The sequence below is a fragment of the Protomyctophum parallelum genome (assembly GCF_964188405.1).
Source record: "Protomyctophum parallelum genome assembly, chromosome: 7".
NCBI lineage: Eukaryota > Metazoa > Chordata > Actinopteri > Myctophiformes > Myctophidae > Protomyctophum > Protomyctophum parallelum.
The window spans coordinates 10,846,512-10,862,162 of NC_139705.1; the positions used below are offsets into that span (position 1 = coordinate 10,846,512).

Below are 15,651 nucleotides of genomic sequence, written 5' to 3' on the forward strand. Positions count from 1 at the left end.
GGAGAGGGGAGTTGCACCACTCAGTTCACACAGGTGTGATTTTATCCTCGAGGCCAATCCGTCTGAACACTTGTGGCGTCCTCACTTTTCTGTCCTCACTTTTTATCCTCAATACGTACATTGTTCAGTCAATCAAATCATCGCCATGGGGTACACACAAACACACAAAGCTGGCCATAGGAGGGGCTGACGCCCCTTAACAAACAAAAAAACTAAAACTGTCTGAGGTGCAGGCAGCCTGCATGGCCCACCCAGGCCCGTCTGCCTTCCATCTTCAGTATCTAGGCCTATATAGTGTCAACAGGTCTTTGTGGCTGCAGTGCATGTTCATCGTCCATTCATGCCGGTCTGCATTCGAGCATCTTCTTGAAGGCTTTCCTGAAGCTGTCGTCCAGGAAGGCGTAGAGGAACGGGTTGAGGCAGGAGTTGGCGTAGCTCAGACTGGTGATGAAGTAGGAGATGCCGATGAGGAGCGGCGTGGTGCGCAGGTCCGTGGTCAGCGCCACGATGGTGCTGAGGTGGAATGGCGTCCAGCAGAACAGGCACACGGCCAGCACGATGAACACCATCACGGTCACCTTCAGTGCATGGGAAAAGTTGTCATTCTGACCTGAGATCAGATTCTAAAAATGTCTTCTACATCCTGACGGTTTTCTGAAAAAGCTATGTTTCTATATCAGTGGTTCTTCGATTTTTCTAAAATTGCAGACCTACAAGCTCACTCGGTGGCGCGCTATGAGCTTGTAGATCTGCTATTTTTCAGTAGCAAAAGCATAACATGATGCTAACACCAAAAGGGGTTCCCGCCCAAAATGGGTTAAGGAAAAGTATAAATACTACAATATATATAGAAATATGTTACAAGTAAAAGTCCAGAATTGAAAATGTAAGCCTACTTGAGTAAAAGTCTATACAAAAGGATTGGCATGAAAATGTACTTAAAGTACCAAAAGTAAAAGTACTATACAGAATGTCCCATTTCAAGTTTTCTAACTTTTGAAAATAGCAGATCTACAAGCTCACAGTGTGTCACATTACAACGTAAGCTTAGATCTGCTATTTTCAAATGGGCAAAATGTATACAAAGTGGTTAATGTATATGTTTTGTAATAATAATACAAATATACAAATTACTATAGAAACTAAAGTTTTCAAATCATTGTATAGTGGAGTAGGCTAAAAGTACAATAATTGCCTCTGAGATGTAGTGGAGTAGAAGTAAAAGTATAGCCTATACTCCCTATAGTATTGCATTATGGGAAATACTACAGTAAAGTACGCATTCCTATAAGAATTGTACTTAAGTACAGCACTTAAGTCGAGTACATGTACTTAGTTACTGTACACCACTGGTCACCTTCTTCTTGGCCTTGTCCAGCGCCTTGCCGTTGCTGTTGAGGTTCATGTTCCTCAGCTTGTAGAGCATCATGGTGTACAGGATGCAGATCGTGGACACGGGGATGGCGAAGCCCAGGATGAGAGTATAGATCCGGCTGGCTTTGAACCACGTGCTCTCGGGGCTGGGGAAACTCAGCACGCAGCTCTTCCTCTCCGTGTCGTCCGGGCTGATGTAGACGCCGGCGAACACGGTGAAGGGCATGACGATGAGGATGACCAGCGCCCACACGCACAGGGACACGATCTTGGCCGCCCTGTAGGTGCGGTAGGGCATGCGCTTGGAGCGCACCGTGGCCAACACGACCAGGTAACGATCCACGCTCATGACCGTGAGGAAATAGATGCTGGAGAAGATGTTGTAGTGGTCTATGCTGAGGATGATTTTACACAGGACATCCCCAAAGGGCCAGTAATTGAGCAAGTGCTCGGCTATGTTTATTGGCAACACCAAGGTGAACAAATCGTCCGCTATGGCCAAGTTCAGGATGAACATGTTCGTCACCGTTTTCATCTTGGGCGCCTTGAGGATGACATAGATCACAGCGGTGTTGCCCGTCAGTCCCGCGGCGCAGATGACCGAGTATATGACCGGTAGAATGACGTACAGGTCCGCGTAAAAGTAAAACTCTGGTGGCGGGATGCAGTTCGGGTCTGTGCGGTTAAAGTCCACGGAGTCGTTGCACACCGGCGGAGAGCCAGCGGGGATGGACACGTTTTCCATGTTAGCCTATATCTGTTCCAGTAGCCTAGTAATCAGCTCTTCACAGAGTCCTTAGCCGACGGGGTTAGACGTTATGGTTCAACATGGGTTGTCATGCCCTGTGACAGGAGTAGCCTACGGCGTATATATGCATCCTCATTCGTCTCCATTTGTTTTTCCTTTTCAGTTCCTCTACCGCCTCTCGTCTCGCTCCCTCACTCTCCCGTTGTTTTCCAGGAATGTTTATGTCTAAAGTAGAACTGAGAGTCATCTAGGGACGCAGGTGCTTGGTTTGAAGGCATTCTGAGCCTTCACGCTGGATGGTGAGAGACGGTGCCACCGTTTTACGCACGGATTGCGCATCACACAGTCTATGAAGAAGCAGAGAGATGGGGAAAAATGTATGAAAAATAAACTTTCTGACTGAGATGGAGTGCGTTTTCAAGTGAAGGCTGTATTTTTTATTATTAAAAGTCAATGGTTTATAATTGGAGATAGGGCGCAAACCTCAAACGCACAATGAAACGCTATTGCATATACATTTGAAATCGAATTGCCTCTCTTTAATTAAAAAAAAAAGTCCACAAATGGGTACGGCTATATGTATTTGTAGGCTACACATACATAATAAAGAATCACGATTTCTCTATTGAAACTTGAACTTGACTCCTTTACATCGAGTTTACATTAACATCATTAAACGTTGTCTCTAGAGGGGGATAACTATATAGGCCTATATATGGAGGGACAAAGATACATGACATGACAGATAAAAAGAACATGCTGGTGTCTTTCTTGTCCTTACTTACCGCGCTCGAAATGTGCTCTTCTTCTTTCATCCTCTCCCCAGCTTTCTGTCAGTCTCCTCTTCGTGGAACGAGAAGTCGAGAACTATACTGTGGCTGACGTCATCCCACCCTGGAAGTGCGCTTAAACGTGCGTGTGTGTGTGTGTGTGTGTGTGTGTGTGTGTGTGTGTGTGTGTGTGTGTGTGTGTGTGTGTGTGTGTGTGTGTGTGTGTGTGTGTGTGTGTGTGTGTGTGTGTGTGTGTGTGTGTGTGTGTGTGTGTATTTTATGAGCACATAGGTGGGGAACGCCAAACTGGGTAGCCTATACTTTTGGTTCATATTCAACATGTTTAAAAAATGAACATATTTAAAAATGTTTAAGTATCTAAATAGGCCATACTGTCAAAGGATTATTAGTGAAGCATTGGACAACATCTTGAATACTCTTCATTATAATATATAAATAATAAGACCAGCTGAGACCGGCTCCTGTCTATGGACATCATGGCTCGGCAAGGCTTACATTCATATCATATAACTGATAAAAAAAAAACCTGTAGAATTTCCTGCATGCCTGCCAGTGCCATCATCACTGGACACTAGGTTTGGTCATTTCAAACAACATTTCAAACCTTTTATTTTTATGCAAGAACAATGGCTTCTATTTCAGCATGGTAACTTTCCGGGAAGAGAGAGGCTGCAGTTCCAACATCTCAGGGTGAGCGACAAAATAGCAGCCAGGAGAATGAGACTTACAGGACACTGCCAAAGACACCAGGAGCTGCCAGCCAGCAAACTGGTGCTGTGGGAACCAACACATGGGCACTGGTCACAAGAACGTCCCGGGAGGCAGCCTTTGGTTCGACGTAGCATTGGTCCGACCGGATTAAGGTTGTTGAGCTTGAGGGATGCGTTAAAACGACCAGATTTTCCCAGAGGTTAATTTCACTGATGTGTACAACCTTTATTCAAATAGTTTCATTTGTATTGTGTGAAGTGTGAAGCTTGAGGTATAGGTCATAATTGCTTCAACGTGATGCTTGGGTGAGATGGATCGTCTGTGGAAATTATGCCAGTCAGCATGGCCCACCGTTTAATGCTGTGGCCAAAATAATTATACACATTTTCTATGGTATCATAAAACTGCTTGAGCTCTGTGTTACGTTCCTATGTGGCCCTAGTGGTGTTTTGGTCTGTGTATAATCCACTGTTAGTGTTTTCCAATTTCCAGTGCTGATGATGGATGGTGGGAGTGGCAGTAGAGATTGGAGGTGTGTCGTGGAGATTGTGACACACCTGGGCCAGTATAAAATCACCAACCAGTATAGACCGATTCCGTACCGGTTTCATGGTCGCAGCCTACGTATTTCCTGTAGGCGGACTCGACATAGCTGCGGGAGTAAAACCCTCACCAGACGCACCTCTTCCACTACAGTGAACGGCAGAGTGACTGATGTTAGTTTGCCTCAAACTTTACTCCTTTACCTGCTTTTTTACTAACACTAACATTACAAAGATGCCCAGAACATCGAGATGAACCTGTGTAGTTTATGGCTGCTCCAACAGTAGAGGCAACATAACAAATAAAATAAAACGGAATGTCTAATATCCACCGCGATGGCTGAGACCAGAGCCATTGAGTAATGGTTGAGACAAAGCAGTGAAGAATCCTGCAAGATACATAATTTCAGTCTTACCCAATACCCAATCTTTCTGTTTTATGAACACAAGGCTGCTGTATTTTATACCTCATACTAAGCATTTAAAGTATGAGGTATAAAGTACAGCAGCCTTGTGTTAATAAAACAGAAATATTTGGTATTGGGTAAGACTGGCGTTATGTATCTTTCACTGCTTTGTCTCAACCATTGCTCAATGGCTCTGGTCCCCGCCAACGCGGTGGATATTAGACATTCCGTTTTTATTTTATTTGTTATGTTGCCACTACTGTTGGAGCAGCCATAAACTACACAGGTTCATCTCGATGTTCTGGGCATCTTTGTAATGTTAGTGTTAGTAAAAAAGCAGGTAAAGGAGTAAAGTTTGAGGCAAACTAACATCAGTCACTCTGCCGTTCACTGTAGTGGAAGAGGTGCGCCTGGTGAGGGTTTTACCCCCGCAGCTACGTCGAGTCCGCCTACAGGAAATACGTGGGCTGCGACCATGAAACCGGTACGGAATCGGTCTATATAAAAGGAGAGAGAGAGAACAGCCCCCAAGCTCTTTTGCCATTGTAACAAACACCACATGATGCTGAGACCCTGTTTTCTGTTTTCCCAGTGAAACAATACTAGACAGACAAAGTCACTAGTCAGATAAAGTTGATAGTCAAAGTTACTTTAAGCAACTCAACTCATATAAACCACTGTCCAAGTATCCCAAACCATATGCCTGCATACTGTTGTTTATAAATCAATAAATCAATACATTGAAACTGGGACTCAACTGATGCAAATTACAGCAATGTTGTTATTCAATTGAGCATTTACACATCACAATCTATAACCATAAGTGTTCACTTCGTAAATGTGTGTCAACCCCCATCCTCTGCCAGAGAAATGCCTGCTGCCTCTTAAGGTTACATTATATCCTTATACTACAAACTTATACATATTTGGGGTATTCCTGAATCATATTATGGTACATAATTATGCAATTCTTAACCCATAAGACACAGTACAAGAGGAGATATCAGATTCCACTAGAAGGCTGAAACTAACTTGATATACCTGACATATTACATTCAATCATTCCTGATTTTTATATAGAAGTGTATAATTGTAAGTCTCTAAATGTTCTGATGAATTGAAAATGGTGGGCCTTATTGTAAACAAGTGTAATGCTTCATCATAGTGTCCATGGTTTTTGTATTGAGTTGTACTTTTGTTTGAATTAAATGTACTCATTCTGGATACTGTTTATAAATCAATACATTGAAACTGGGACTCAACTGATGCAAATTACAGCAATGTTGTTATTCAATTGAGCCATTTACACGTATATTAATTGCATTTCTGTTATATTAAATATGCGGCTTACATTTATTTAAATTGCCTTTGTACATGTTTTTTTTTAAATGAACAAAACAAAAGGAAGCTCACATTGGTGCTGCATTATTTCATAGGCCAGTGGTCTACTTCAACAGGAGAACAGGAGCGCCACCAACAGGTGGATTTTTGAAAATGACTCAAATCATGAAGGCAGTGTGCAATTTACGTGGAATCTTTCACAGACTTTCATACTAGGCTGAGGAATATATCCCACCCTTTTCACATTGGCCAGTTACAGCGCCACCATCAGGTGGAGGATCTGTTGTTGTTCTTGTTGTAGTAACGACCTAGCACACTCAAACAAAAGAGGCTGATGACCCCCATTGGGCCCCCTCAACTCTCACTATAACTAGATACTTTACCTCCCCCCCCCCCCCTACGGATATACGTGGATATACACGGCTTGGCAAGCCGTGGATCTACAAGCTCCAAGTGTTGCGTACACATGCAGCGCGTTGTGAGCTTGTGTGGCAGGTTGGGCGTGAGCGTTCCCACGCTGTCACGGCCCGTCCTCCGCCCACTGATTAGGGCTTGATTAGGGCCGTGTTTGTCAGCTGTCGGTCTCTCTCTTCCACACTGCTGGTGGGTGCCACACGTTCCACGGCCAGGAGTTATTCCTCCCGCATATGAGGTGATCATTCTAAACAAAGCTGTCCCGTCGGTGAGCGTGTTTGGTGCGCACATCAGACTAGTGCAGGTATGTTTCTATACGTTGCTGTTACATTCCCCTGGACCCCTGCACTTAATAGTTGACTGTGAACTTGACTGTGAGCGCTTGTTGTGTTTTAGCCTTGGAGCTACTTACTCCTTCCTGGGTCCTGTTTGGTGTGTTGTGAAACAACACCACGCCACCTATAGGTTGGTGTTCCTCCCTCTCCGCAGTATTTATATTCATTTGGTGTCTGTGATGCCATGGGAGTATGAACATGGGCTCTTGTTATTTACAGTTGTGTTTTTTACCTGGCTACCAGTACCACTGTAGTGGTGGGTACAGCGACTGTGACGTTGGCCTCATTGAAGCGGGTGAGTTTGTGTGTCTCGCTGTTCCTGCCTCAGTGACTATAGGAGTAGTATTTTAATACGGCCGTTGTGCTTTCAGGGCCAGCACTACACCTGCTGCTTTGCTGACCTTAACCATTCTACACACACTCGTACAGGGGGGCGGGGGGGGGGGTTCCGATTTTACGGAGGCCAGTTTCGAATTGCAGCCATTTGAGAGCGGTTTTGAAGGAGTCAAGGGATTCCCATGTCTTAAAGTTGGTAGGGCATTCCACATTTTGGTGGCATAGGAGCGGAATGAATTTAGTCCCTTGTTTGTGCCGAATCTGGGTTGTACATGGTTTGTTGAACTCCCTCTGGTGTTGTGGGTATGAACTTCGTTGACATTAAGGAAGTATTTTGACAGGTATATGGGTATCTTGGTGGAGTAGCGAATTTTGTGGACCATTCCAACCTGTCAAAGTGGGCAGGGGTGAGGTGGGTTCGAGGAGTGAGGCCAAGTAGAAGCCTGACGAGTTTGTTTTGGGAAGTCTGGAGCCTTGTTTTAACCATTTAGGCCTGACGTCGAAGTTTAAAAAATGTCTTCAAAATCCTGACAGTTTTCTGAAATACCTATATGTTTCCATATCAGTGGTGCTCAATATTTCATGTCAAGGACCCCAAAATCATATGTAATTGGCCACCGACCCCCATCTGAAAATATGTTGTTCCAGTGACCCCCCAGAAGCAAAGACTTGAGTTAAAAATGTTTGCTCTGAAACAATATGTATTCAAAGATTTGCGCCACATTTTCAAGAATTTTCAAAAATAGCAGATCTACAAGCTCATAGCGGGGCACTGAGTGATCTTAAAGTTCAAAATAAATCTAGTTTGTAATGGATCTTTATTGAAGACGCCTTCCTCAGACTCAGGTTTGTGCCTTCCTTGACTCAAGAATCTTGAATTTTATCTTGTCACATGACTGGTTCGTGGACCTTGCTATGCGGGAAAAGTCAGTTCCCAAACCATGGATTGGAATTCTACTTTTAACTCTGCTTTCCCCCTGCCAGCTCAATTTTCCCACCTGTTCCCTCATTGGAGCCTAAGCCTGAGACGAGTGGACCGTCTCCTCCTAAATCCCCTCTCCGCTCACCCCAGGAGCCCCAACATGACGTGCCATACTTCAAGTAAGAAAATTATGCAGAACGATCGTCAAACTTGACATGAAGTTATGTACTAGTATACATGGAATCACAAGTCTGACTTGTTCACAGTTTAATCGGTTTCTGGTCTCTGTATCAGGTCACAGGTCATCACTGAAACGGCCAGGCTGACCAGCCTCAGTCAGCTCTGGGAGGTGAAAGTGGACGATGACTCCATCCCTGAAGAGAGTGAGTCTACCTGCTCAACAGGAACCAGCCAGCCACTCTCACCAAGTCAAATAATAATTGTACGAGGGCTCCTGTTAGGATCTTCAAGGTGTTTTTGTTGACCAGTGAGGAGATCATGTATAGGAATCTTATTCTTTGGTTGACTTTTTTGATTATGTTGGTGGCCATTTTATCACACACACACACACACACACACTTTGTAAGAAAGAAGGATGCAACATTTCAGTTTTATTATTTTCAAACACTTTTTAAATTTGTATTTGGCTGGGCGGATTTTTTTGATGCAATTTGTATCAAGATACTTTCAGATCCATCAGCGCTGGAAGGGGGGTGCGGAGGGTGCTCCAGCACCCCCTGCTGGTGGAGAGGAGAATTCTTTGACATGTCTATCAGAGCTAACATGACGAGACAGCAAAAACCTATTGTAGTTTTACTTTCACCTGCACCAGGTTTAAAGAAATCTAACCCAAACAACAACACAATAAGAGTCAATAATGTTATTATGATTAACTCGGTTAACTAGGTCCTAAATAAGTCATTATTAGGCCAATTATACCCGAATAAGACCCAAAAAATTTCGCGCTGCCTCGCTGCACTAGGCCGCAATATCTCTCCCACCCTTCAGCTCCCCCTGGTATAAATACCTTCCAGCGCCCCTGTTCAGATCTTGTATTTTCTTTATTTAAAATACATAATGCTATTACGTAATTTCCTTCTCCGACATGCTTCATGAAATGTACTAATTCTCCAATCTGTTTATAAATTAATCAATCAATCAACAATTCTCTGCCTGCTGCTCAACCAAGTTTAGCACGCGTTTTTTAAACTTGATCTTGAATTCTGCATGTCTGTTATAGTCTGCCTGTTTTTGGACCTCTGCCATACCTAAGTTATTATCTGCCTAACGCCTTCTTTACTTCTGTATGTTTGGACAGAACCTTAACAAACATGGACCGGACCCACCGACACACGGCTTTGATTATCCCCTATTGGACTCGACGATTTACCGACTGCCTCCCCGGAACCCTGACCCACGCTATCCTCTTCGACGACGTCTCTGCCTGGTCCCTTTGCTTGGGGGGAGGGGGGATACAGCTTTAAACCTGAGCTTTTGTATAATATATATTTGCATGATGTGTTTTTATTTGATCTTAAAGTTCAAAATAAATCTAGTTTGTAATGGATCTTTTACTTAAATATCTTGTTACTTGACTCACACTGATAACCTGATAACATGCATTAACCCATCTGATCTGACCAGATCTGAGGCCAATTCTAAATCCTTACTCAGTGTGTGTGTGTGTGTGTGTGTGTGTGTGTGTGTGTGTGTGTGGCAGGGCTGAAAAATGCCCATTCGTGCTCAGAAACCTCCACAATATAAAGGTTAAGAAATACTGTATATTTTGTCATATTTTTGTCTCTTTCCTTTACATGTCTCCTTTCTCTCTTACTACGACTACATTCTCATATGCATGAGATCTACAATTTACAATACAGGTATTTGACCATCTTAATCCAGAGCGATTTACAGTAAGCAAGAACAAAAAAAGGTAATACATGAAATGCATATACTGTACATATACATATACATCCCGAGGCTGATTGATTTCATCACAATCATTTTGAGGATGAGAAGGCTACACTGAAAAGGATATTCTGATTGGATGTTCAATTTCTTGCACCAGAAATCGGTGTGTTTTTTTTGCACTTGCCTAAACAGTCTGCAGGCCTCTTTGGACAGTGCAAGTGGTGTGTGCCAATTATGAGATTTTCTGACTTAAACCATGAAATCTCAGTGTGCCAAATACGATATTTTCTGTTTTCAATGGTTTACGAAAGATTGCGCAACATGAGTCACCGTGGGACTGTCCTTGAAATCAGGCACTAGGAAATTATGTGATCGCTAAAACACATCACCCATTCACTCCCATTCAGTAGGACTTGTTCACGTGGGTTTATCTCTGCTCTGTATCATTATTCTTCTTGCTCCACCATTATGGAAATTTCAATGGACCCGTTTGACTCTATACATTTTTATGCGCAAATGCCCAGCAAACGGCACTGTATTTTTCAACGGTCAGGGGATCGATTGTGGTGCACATAATTATTCTGTGACTAAGGTACTAAGTGCTGGCACTAAAAAAATAAAAAAATAATTATGCTTCAGCAACAATGGTCTCCAAGGAGTCCTTATCGCGAAAAATGAATGAATGTAAATGTCCTCATATCTCTTCTGAAAGCAACGATTCTGGGCACAATGCAGATGACCTTCTCAATGTCGGTAGCTTTTAAGGGTGGCAATCTGAGGAGCAAACCTTGTTTTGTGTTGGTTCTTGTGGTAAATGTCTCTGGATAATGGGGTCTAAATGTCACTAAAGATTTCAAATGGAAGCACTTCCCATGTGGCGGTATTCTTACGGTTACTGGGGTGAAATGTGCTTTCAGTAGAGATAATAAGTATGTGTGTGTATGTACATGTACTTCAAACCTGTGCATGCGTGCGTGCGTGCGTGCGATTAGTGTGAAGGTTCATGCACTGTAGTGCGCTGAACACATCGCTCATGCATGCTTTGATGCTCAAAACCAATGTTTGATGTGTCACATACTTTCCCAATGGAGTTGTGGTGGTCACTGATACTGTACGTGCGTTGCTTAGGCAACATATAGCCTATGACATGACATGCACATGCTTTTGGAAAGTCCCTCACGAGATTTCACACGTGATCATAATGTAATTTGCGCATGCACAGGATACGTAGTGTAGGTGTCGCATGTGTGCGTGACAAAAGGGTATTATTATAGGCACACGTACACGTGCATGTTCGTGTTCGCTGCTATTTCTGCTGGATATTCGAATAGGGTCGCTATCTAGGGTTCATAATAGCTGAATGTCAATGTCAATGGCTTTAAACAAAATGCTGGCGTGAATTAGATCCAAATTTTTCAATAAATGCCAGCGGGCTATAAGTGTTAACACACATCAAATAAAGAAAACCGAAACAACCACCAAACCAAACCTATAATCCAAACCCATGTGAAATGTGTACACTATACACAAACTCACACACAACTAGATCCTTACTGCATACTGTAGATCCTGTCGATCCTTGCTTGCTCACGTGGTTTCATTTTGTGCATATAGCACAGCCTCCCTACCTTATAGTTTTTCCTGTTTCTTTTTTGTTGCCCCACTTTATTTATTGTGTTGCTGCATCTGATCTTTTTTGGTTATTGTTCATTTATGTTGTTTGTGTCAGCCCGTTGGGCTATGGTGGAAATGAGTGTGGAAAACCCAATAAAATATGAATCACAAAAAAACACACAACACAACTAAAACTAAATAAACCACAAAACCCACGACAAAACAAAACCATAATGTTCAGAAGAAAGAATGTCCTCTGTCTATACACCGTTGTCTGCAGTGTGCTGTGAAAAGGCCCTATCACAATGAAATATACGCATCTAAGTGTACATGTAGCAGCTGTTGTCGGTGATGAATGGTGAGACCAGTCAGTCACAAGACCTAAGGTCATATAGGCATAGTGCATTTAATAAAGTGTGCGCACGCAGAAACGGCATAATATATAGCTGCCGTTTTATTATTCAGAGTATGAGTACTGTATGTAGACATGGTCACTTGAAAATGGCAGTGTGTAGGTGTGAGTGCATACTATATATATAGCTATTGATTATGTTCTACACATATTTCAACAGGAGGAGACAGGTACAGTGACTTACCAGCCTTTTAGTCTCAAAGTGGTACTGCTGTATGACGTTGTTACACACACACACACACACACACACACACAGCGAGAGAGAGTGACAGAGTGAGTGGTTGTTGTTTATGGATGTTCAGGCTCTTTCTCTTTCTGTGTAATTCACTTAGAAAAACACAGAGAGGGAGAGACGGAGTAAAAGATAGGTAGAGCGTAGTGATAAAGAGAGACAGTCTAGAAGAGTTACAGAGAGATAAGGAAGAAAGTGAGGGAGGAGGGAGGGAGACAATGTTTCCTCTAAAACCACCAGAATAAAGACAACTACAGTATACTGTACTATAATCTCAATGAATCAACTATTGCAGTATTGTCTAAACCAGGGGTAGGCAACCTTCGGCACCAGTGCCAACATTGGCACAAAGGAGGGTGATCACTGGCACACTGGCAAGTGTGTGAGAGAGTATTTTTGGTTTTAAATAAACTTTAAAATGAAGTCCCTCACATTAGTGTGTAAATTACATCCTGCATTCTACATTCATTACAACTGAACTCTGCCCTGAGTCTAATGATCATTTTAACAACGTGAAAGAAAATATTTAAAAAGAAGGAAAAAGGAAAGAATTGTTGACAAGCAAAATATGTTGGAATTATTCCTGTGGTGTCATTAAAATTAATTAATGTTGATATGGCACACTGACGATCTAGAAAATAAAAACATGGCACTTCATTTAAAAAAGGTTGCAGACCCCTGGTCTAAACAGAGGACCATATGAGGAGGACGTCTCTCCTGATCCAAGAACCCATTAAACCACAACGTTTCTGAGTGCTTGAGTGTCGGTAGCAGACAGCTTGAGAGACATGGGGTAAAGAGAGAAGGACAGAGAGGTATAAACAATCATCACATCGGAATTTAAAGATGGGAGACAGAGAAAGAGAGTGGTGTGAGTTAGAGAAAGTAATAAATCTTCTGGAAATCATGGAACTGAAATACAGTGATCGTTGTTTTGTGAAGTATGGAAATGTACCCCTCCCCCATCTCTCTCTCTCTCTCTCTCTCTCTCTCTCTCTCTCTGTTTCAACGAATGAACTATTTGGAGTTTCCCCTTTCCAATTTGTCAGACAGACAGACAGTATCTCGTTCCAAAATTAAATCTGAGTGTGACCTGCTTTTAAGCATCTGAAGTAAAAATGAATTGGGGTGCTTTTAACAGGACTGAAGGCTGTTTAAGTCCCCACATTACAACTTTCAATTCAATTACATTTTTATTAAAGTGTCAAATCATAACAAGTTACCTCAATACACTTTATAGAGCATAAGATATAATGGTAGGTATAGGGATGTCTGATATTGACCTTTTTGTAAATATACCAATATTGCTGTCACCGGTGTGTGACAGCACTGCAGTTTATACAGTTATAAAACATTCAATATTGGAGGTGAATGAAATCTGTCTGTCATACACCCACGTCTGCCAGTGTGTGTGCAAGAGTGTGTCCGTGTCCAATGTATAATATATAACCCGTTCTGTCATTTAAATCTTACTCAATATTTCAAAGAAATATTTCATGTCACTGAAATAATATCTGGAGGGCCGGGTGATGGAATGTGAACCTCAAGCTGTGAATAAAGAGAATATATGTGAGGTTGCGTGTGTGTGCAGGTGTGTGCGGGTGCGTGTGCATGGATGTGCGTGTGCGTGTGGTGTGCGTGCATGCGTGCTTGCGTGCGTCCGTGCGTGCGTGTGCACATGCACACGCACGCACCTCACATACATTCTCTTTAGTCACAGCTTGAGGTGCACCTTCAAGCACCCTCAGCGTTTTCTTTTTTTATATCGTTAGCCTCATAGGATAAATGCCTAAGTCATTTTTTATGATTTTCGGATAATAAGAAAAAACACATTTTCTCGCAAGTATGTAAGAGTTTTTAATGCAGATTTTTACAATGGCTTCCTGAGGGGTTAACAACATGTTTTTTACAAAAAGATAAACATGAGAGTCATTCCATAACAAAAAAAAGTGACTTAGGCCATTTTCAAGAAAATAATCTGTGACTTAGGCATTTTTTAATACATGTCTACTAAACACCTGGGGGTCTATTAGAGTGATGTTAACTCCATACTAAACACCTGGGGGTCTATTAGAGTAATGTTAACTCCATACTAAACACCTGGGGGTCTATTAGAGTGATGTTAACTCCATACTAAACACCTGGGGGTCTATTAGAGTAATGTTAACTCCATACTAAACACCTGGGGGTCTATTAGAGTAATGTTAACTCCATACTAAACACCTGGGGGTCTATTAGAGTAATGTTAACTCCATACTAAACACCTGGGGGTCTATTAGAGTAATGTTAACTCCATACTAAACACCTGGGGGTCTATTAGAGTGGTGTTAACTCCATACTAAACACCTGGGGGTCTATTAGAGTAATGCTAACTCCATACTAAACACCTGGGGGTCTATTAGAGTGATGTTAACTCCATACTAAACACCTGGGGGTCTATTAGAGTAATGTTAACTCCATACTAAACACCTGGGGGTCTATTAGAGTAATGTTAACTCCATACTAAACACCTGGGGGTCTATTAGAGTGATGTTAACTCCATACTAAACACCTGGGGGTCTTTCAGAGTAATGTTAACTCCATACTAATCACCTGGGGGTCTATTAGAGTAATGTTAACTCCATACTAAACACCTGGGGGTCTATTAGAGTAATGTTAACTCCATACTAAACACCTGGGGGTCTATTAGAGTGATGTTAACTCCATACAGAACACCTGGGGGTCTATTAGAGTAATGTTAACTCCATACTAAACACCTGGGGGTCTATTAGAGTAATGTTAACTCCATACAGAACACCTGGGGGTCTATTAGAGTAATGTTAACTCCATACTAAACACCTGGGGGTCTATTAGAGTAATGTTAACTCCATACTAAACACCTGGGGGTCTATATTAGAGTAATGTTAACTCCATACTAAACACCTGGGGGTCTATTAGAGTGATGTTAACTCCATACTAAACACCTGGGGGTCTATTAGAGTAATGTTAACTCCATACTAAACACCTGGGGGTCTATTAGAGTAATGTTAACTCCATACTAAACACCTGGGGGTCTATTAGAGTAATGTTAACTCCATACTAAACACCTGGGGGTCTATTAGAGTAATGTTAACTCCATACTAAACACCTGGGGGTCTATTAGAGTAATGTTAACTCCATACTAAACACCTGTGGGTCTATTTGAGTAATGTTAACTCCATACTAAACACCTGGGGGTCTATTAGAGTGATGTTAACTCCATACTAAACACCTGGGGGTCTATTAGAGTAATGTTAACTCCATACTAAACACCTGGGGGTCTATTAGAGTAATGATAACTCCATACTAAACACCTGGGGGTCTATTAGAGTAATGTTAACTCCATACTAAACACCTGGGGGTCTATTAGATTAATGTTAACTCCATACTAAACACCTGGGGGTCTATTAGAGTAATGTTAACTCCATACTAAACACCTGGGGGTCTGTTAGAGTAATGTTAACTCCATACTAAACACCTGGGGGTCTGTTAGAGTAATGTTAACTCCATACTAAACACCTGGGGGTCTGTTAGAGTAATGTT

General features: G+C 42.2%; 1 protein-coding gene across 1 annotated transcript; it reads right to left on the reverse strand.

Annotated features, from left to right (window-relative positions):
• Positions 1–338: 338 nt before the first annotated feature.
• On the reverse strand, positions 339–2,195 carry LOC310861566 (neuropeptides B/W receptor type 2-like; the record flags this gene model as incomplete). The annotated part of the gene is made up of 2 exons (XM_083769063.1): positions 1,358–2,195; positions 339–578 (listed from the first exon to the last, which is right to left on the reverse strand). Exons 1-2 carry the CDS (start codon positions 2,117–2,119, stop codon positions 339–341), a joined length of 1,002 nt encoding a protein of 333 aa, XP_083625189.1. The 5' UTR covers positions 2,120–2,195.
• Between the last annotated feature and the right edge of the window lie 13,456 nt (positions 2,196–15,651).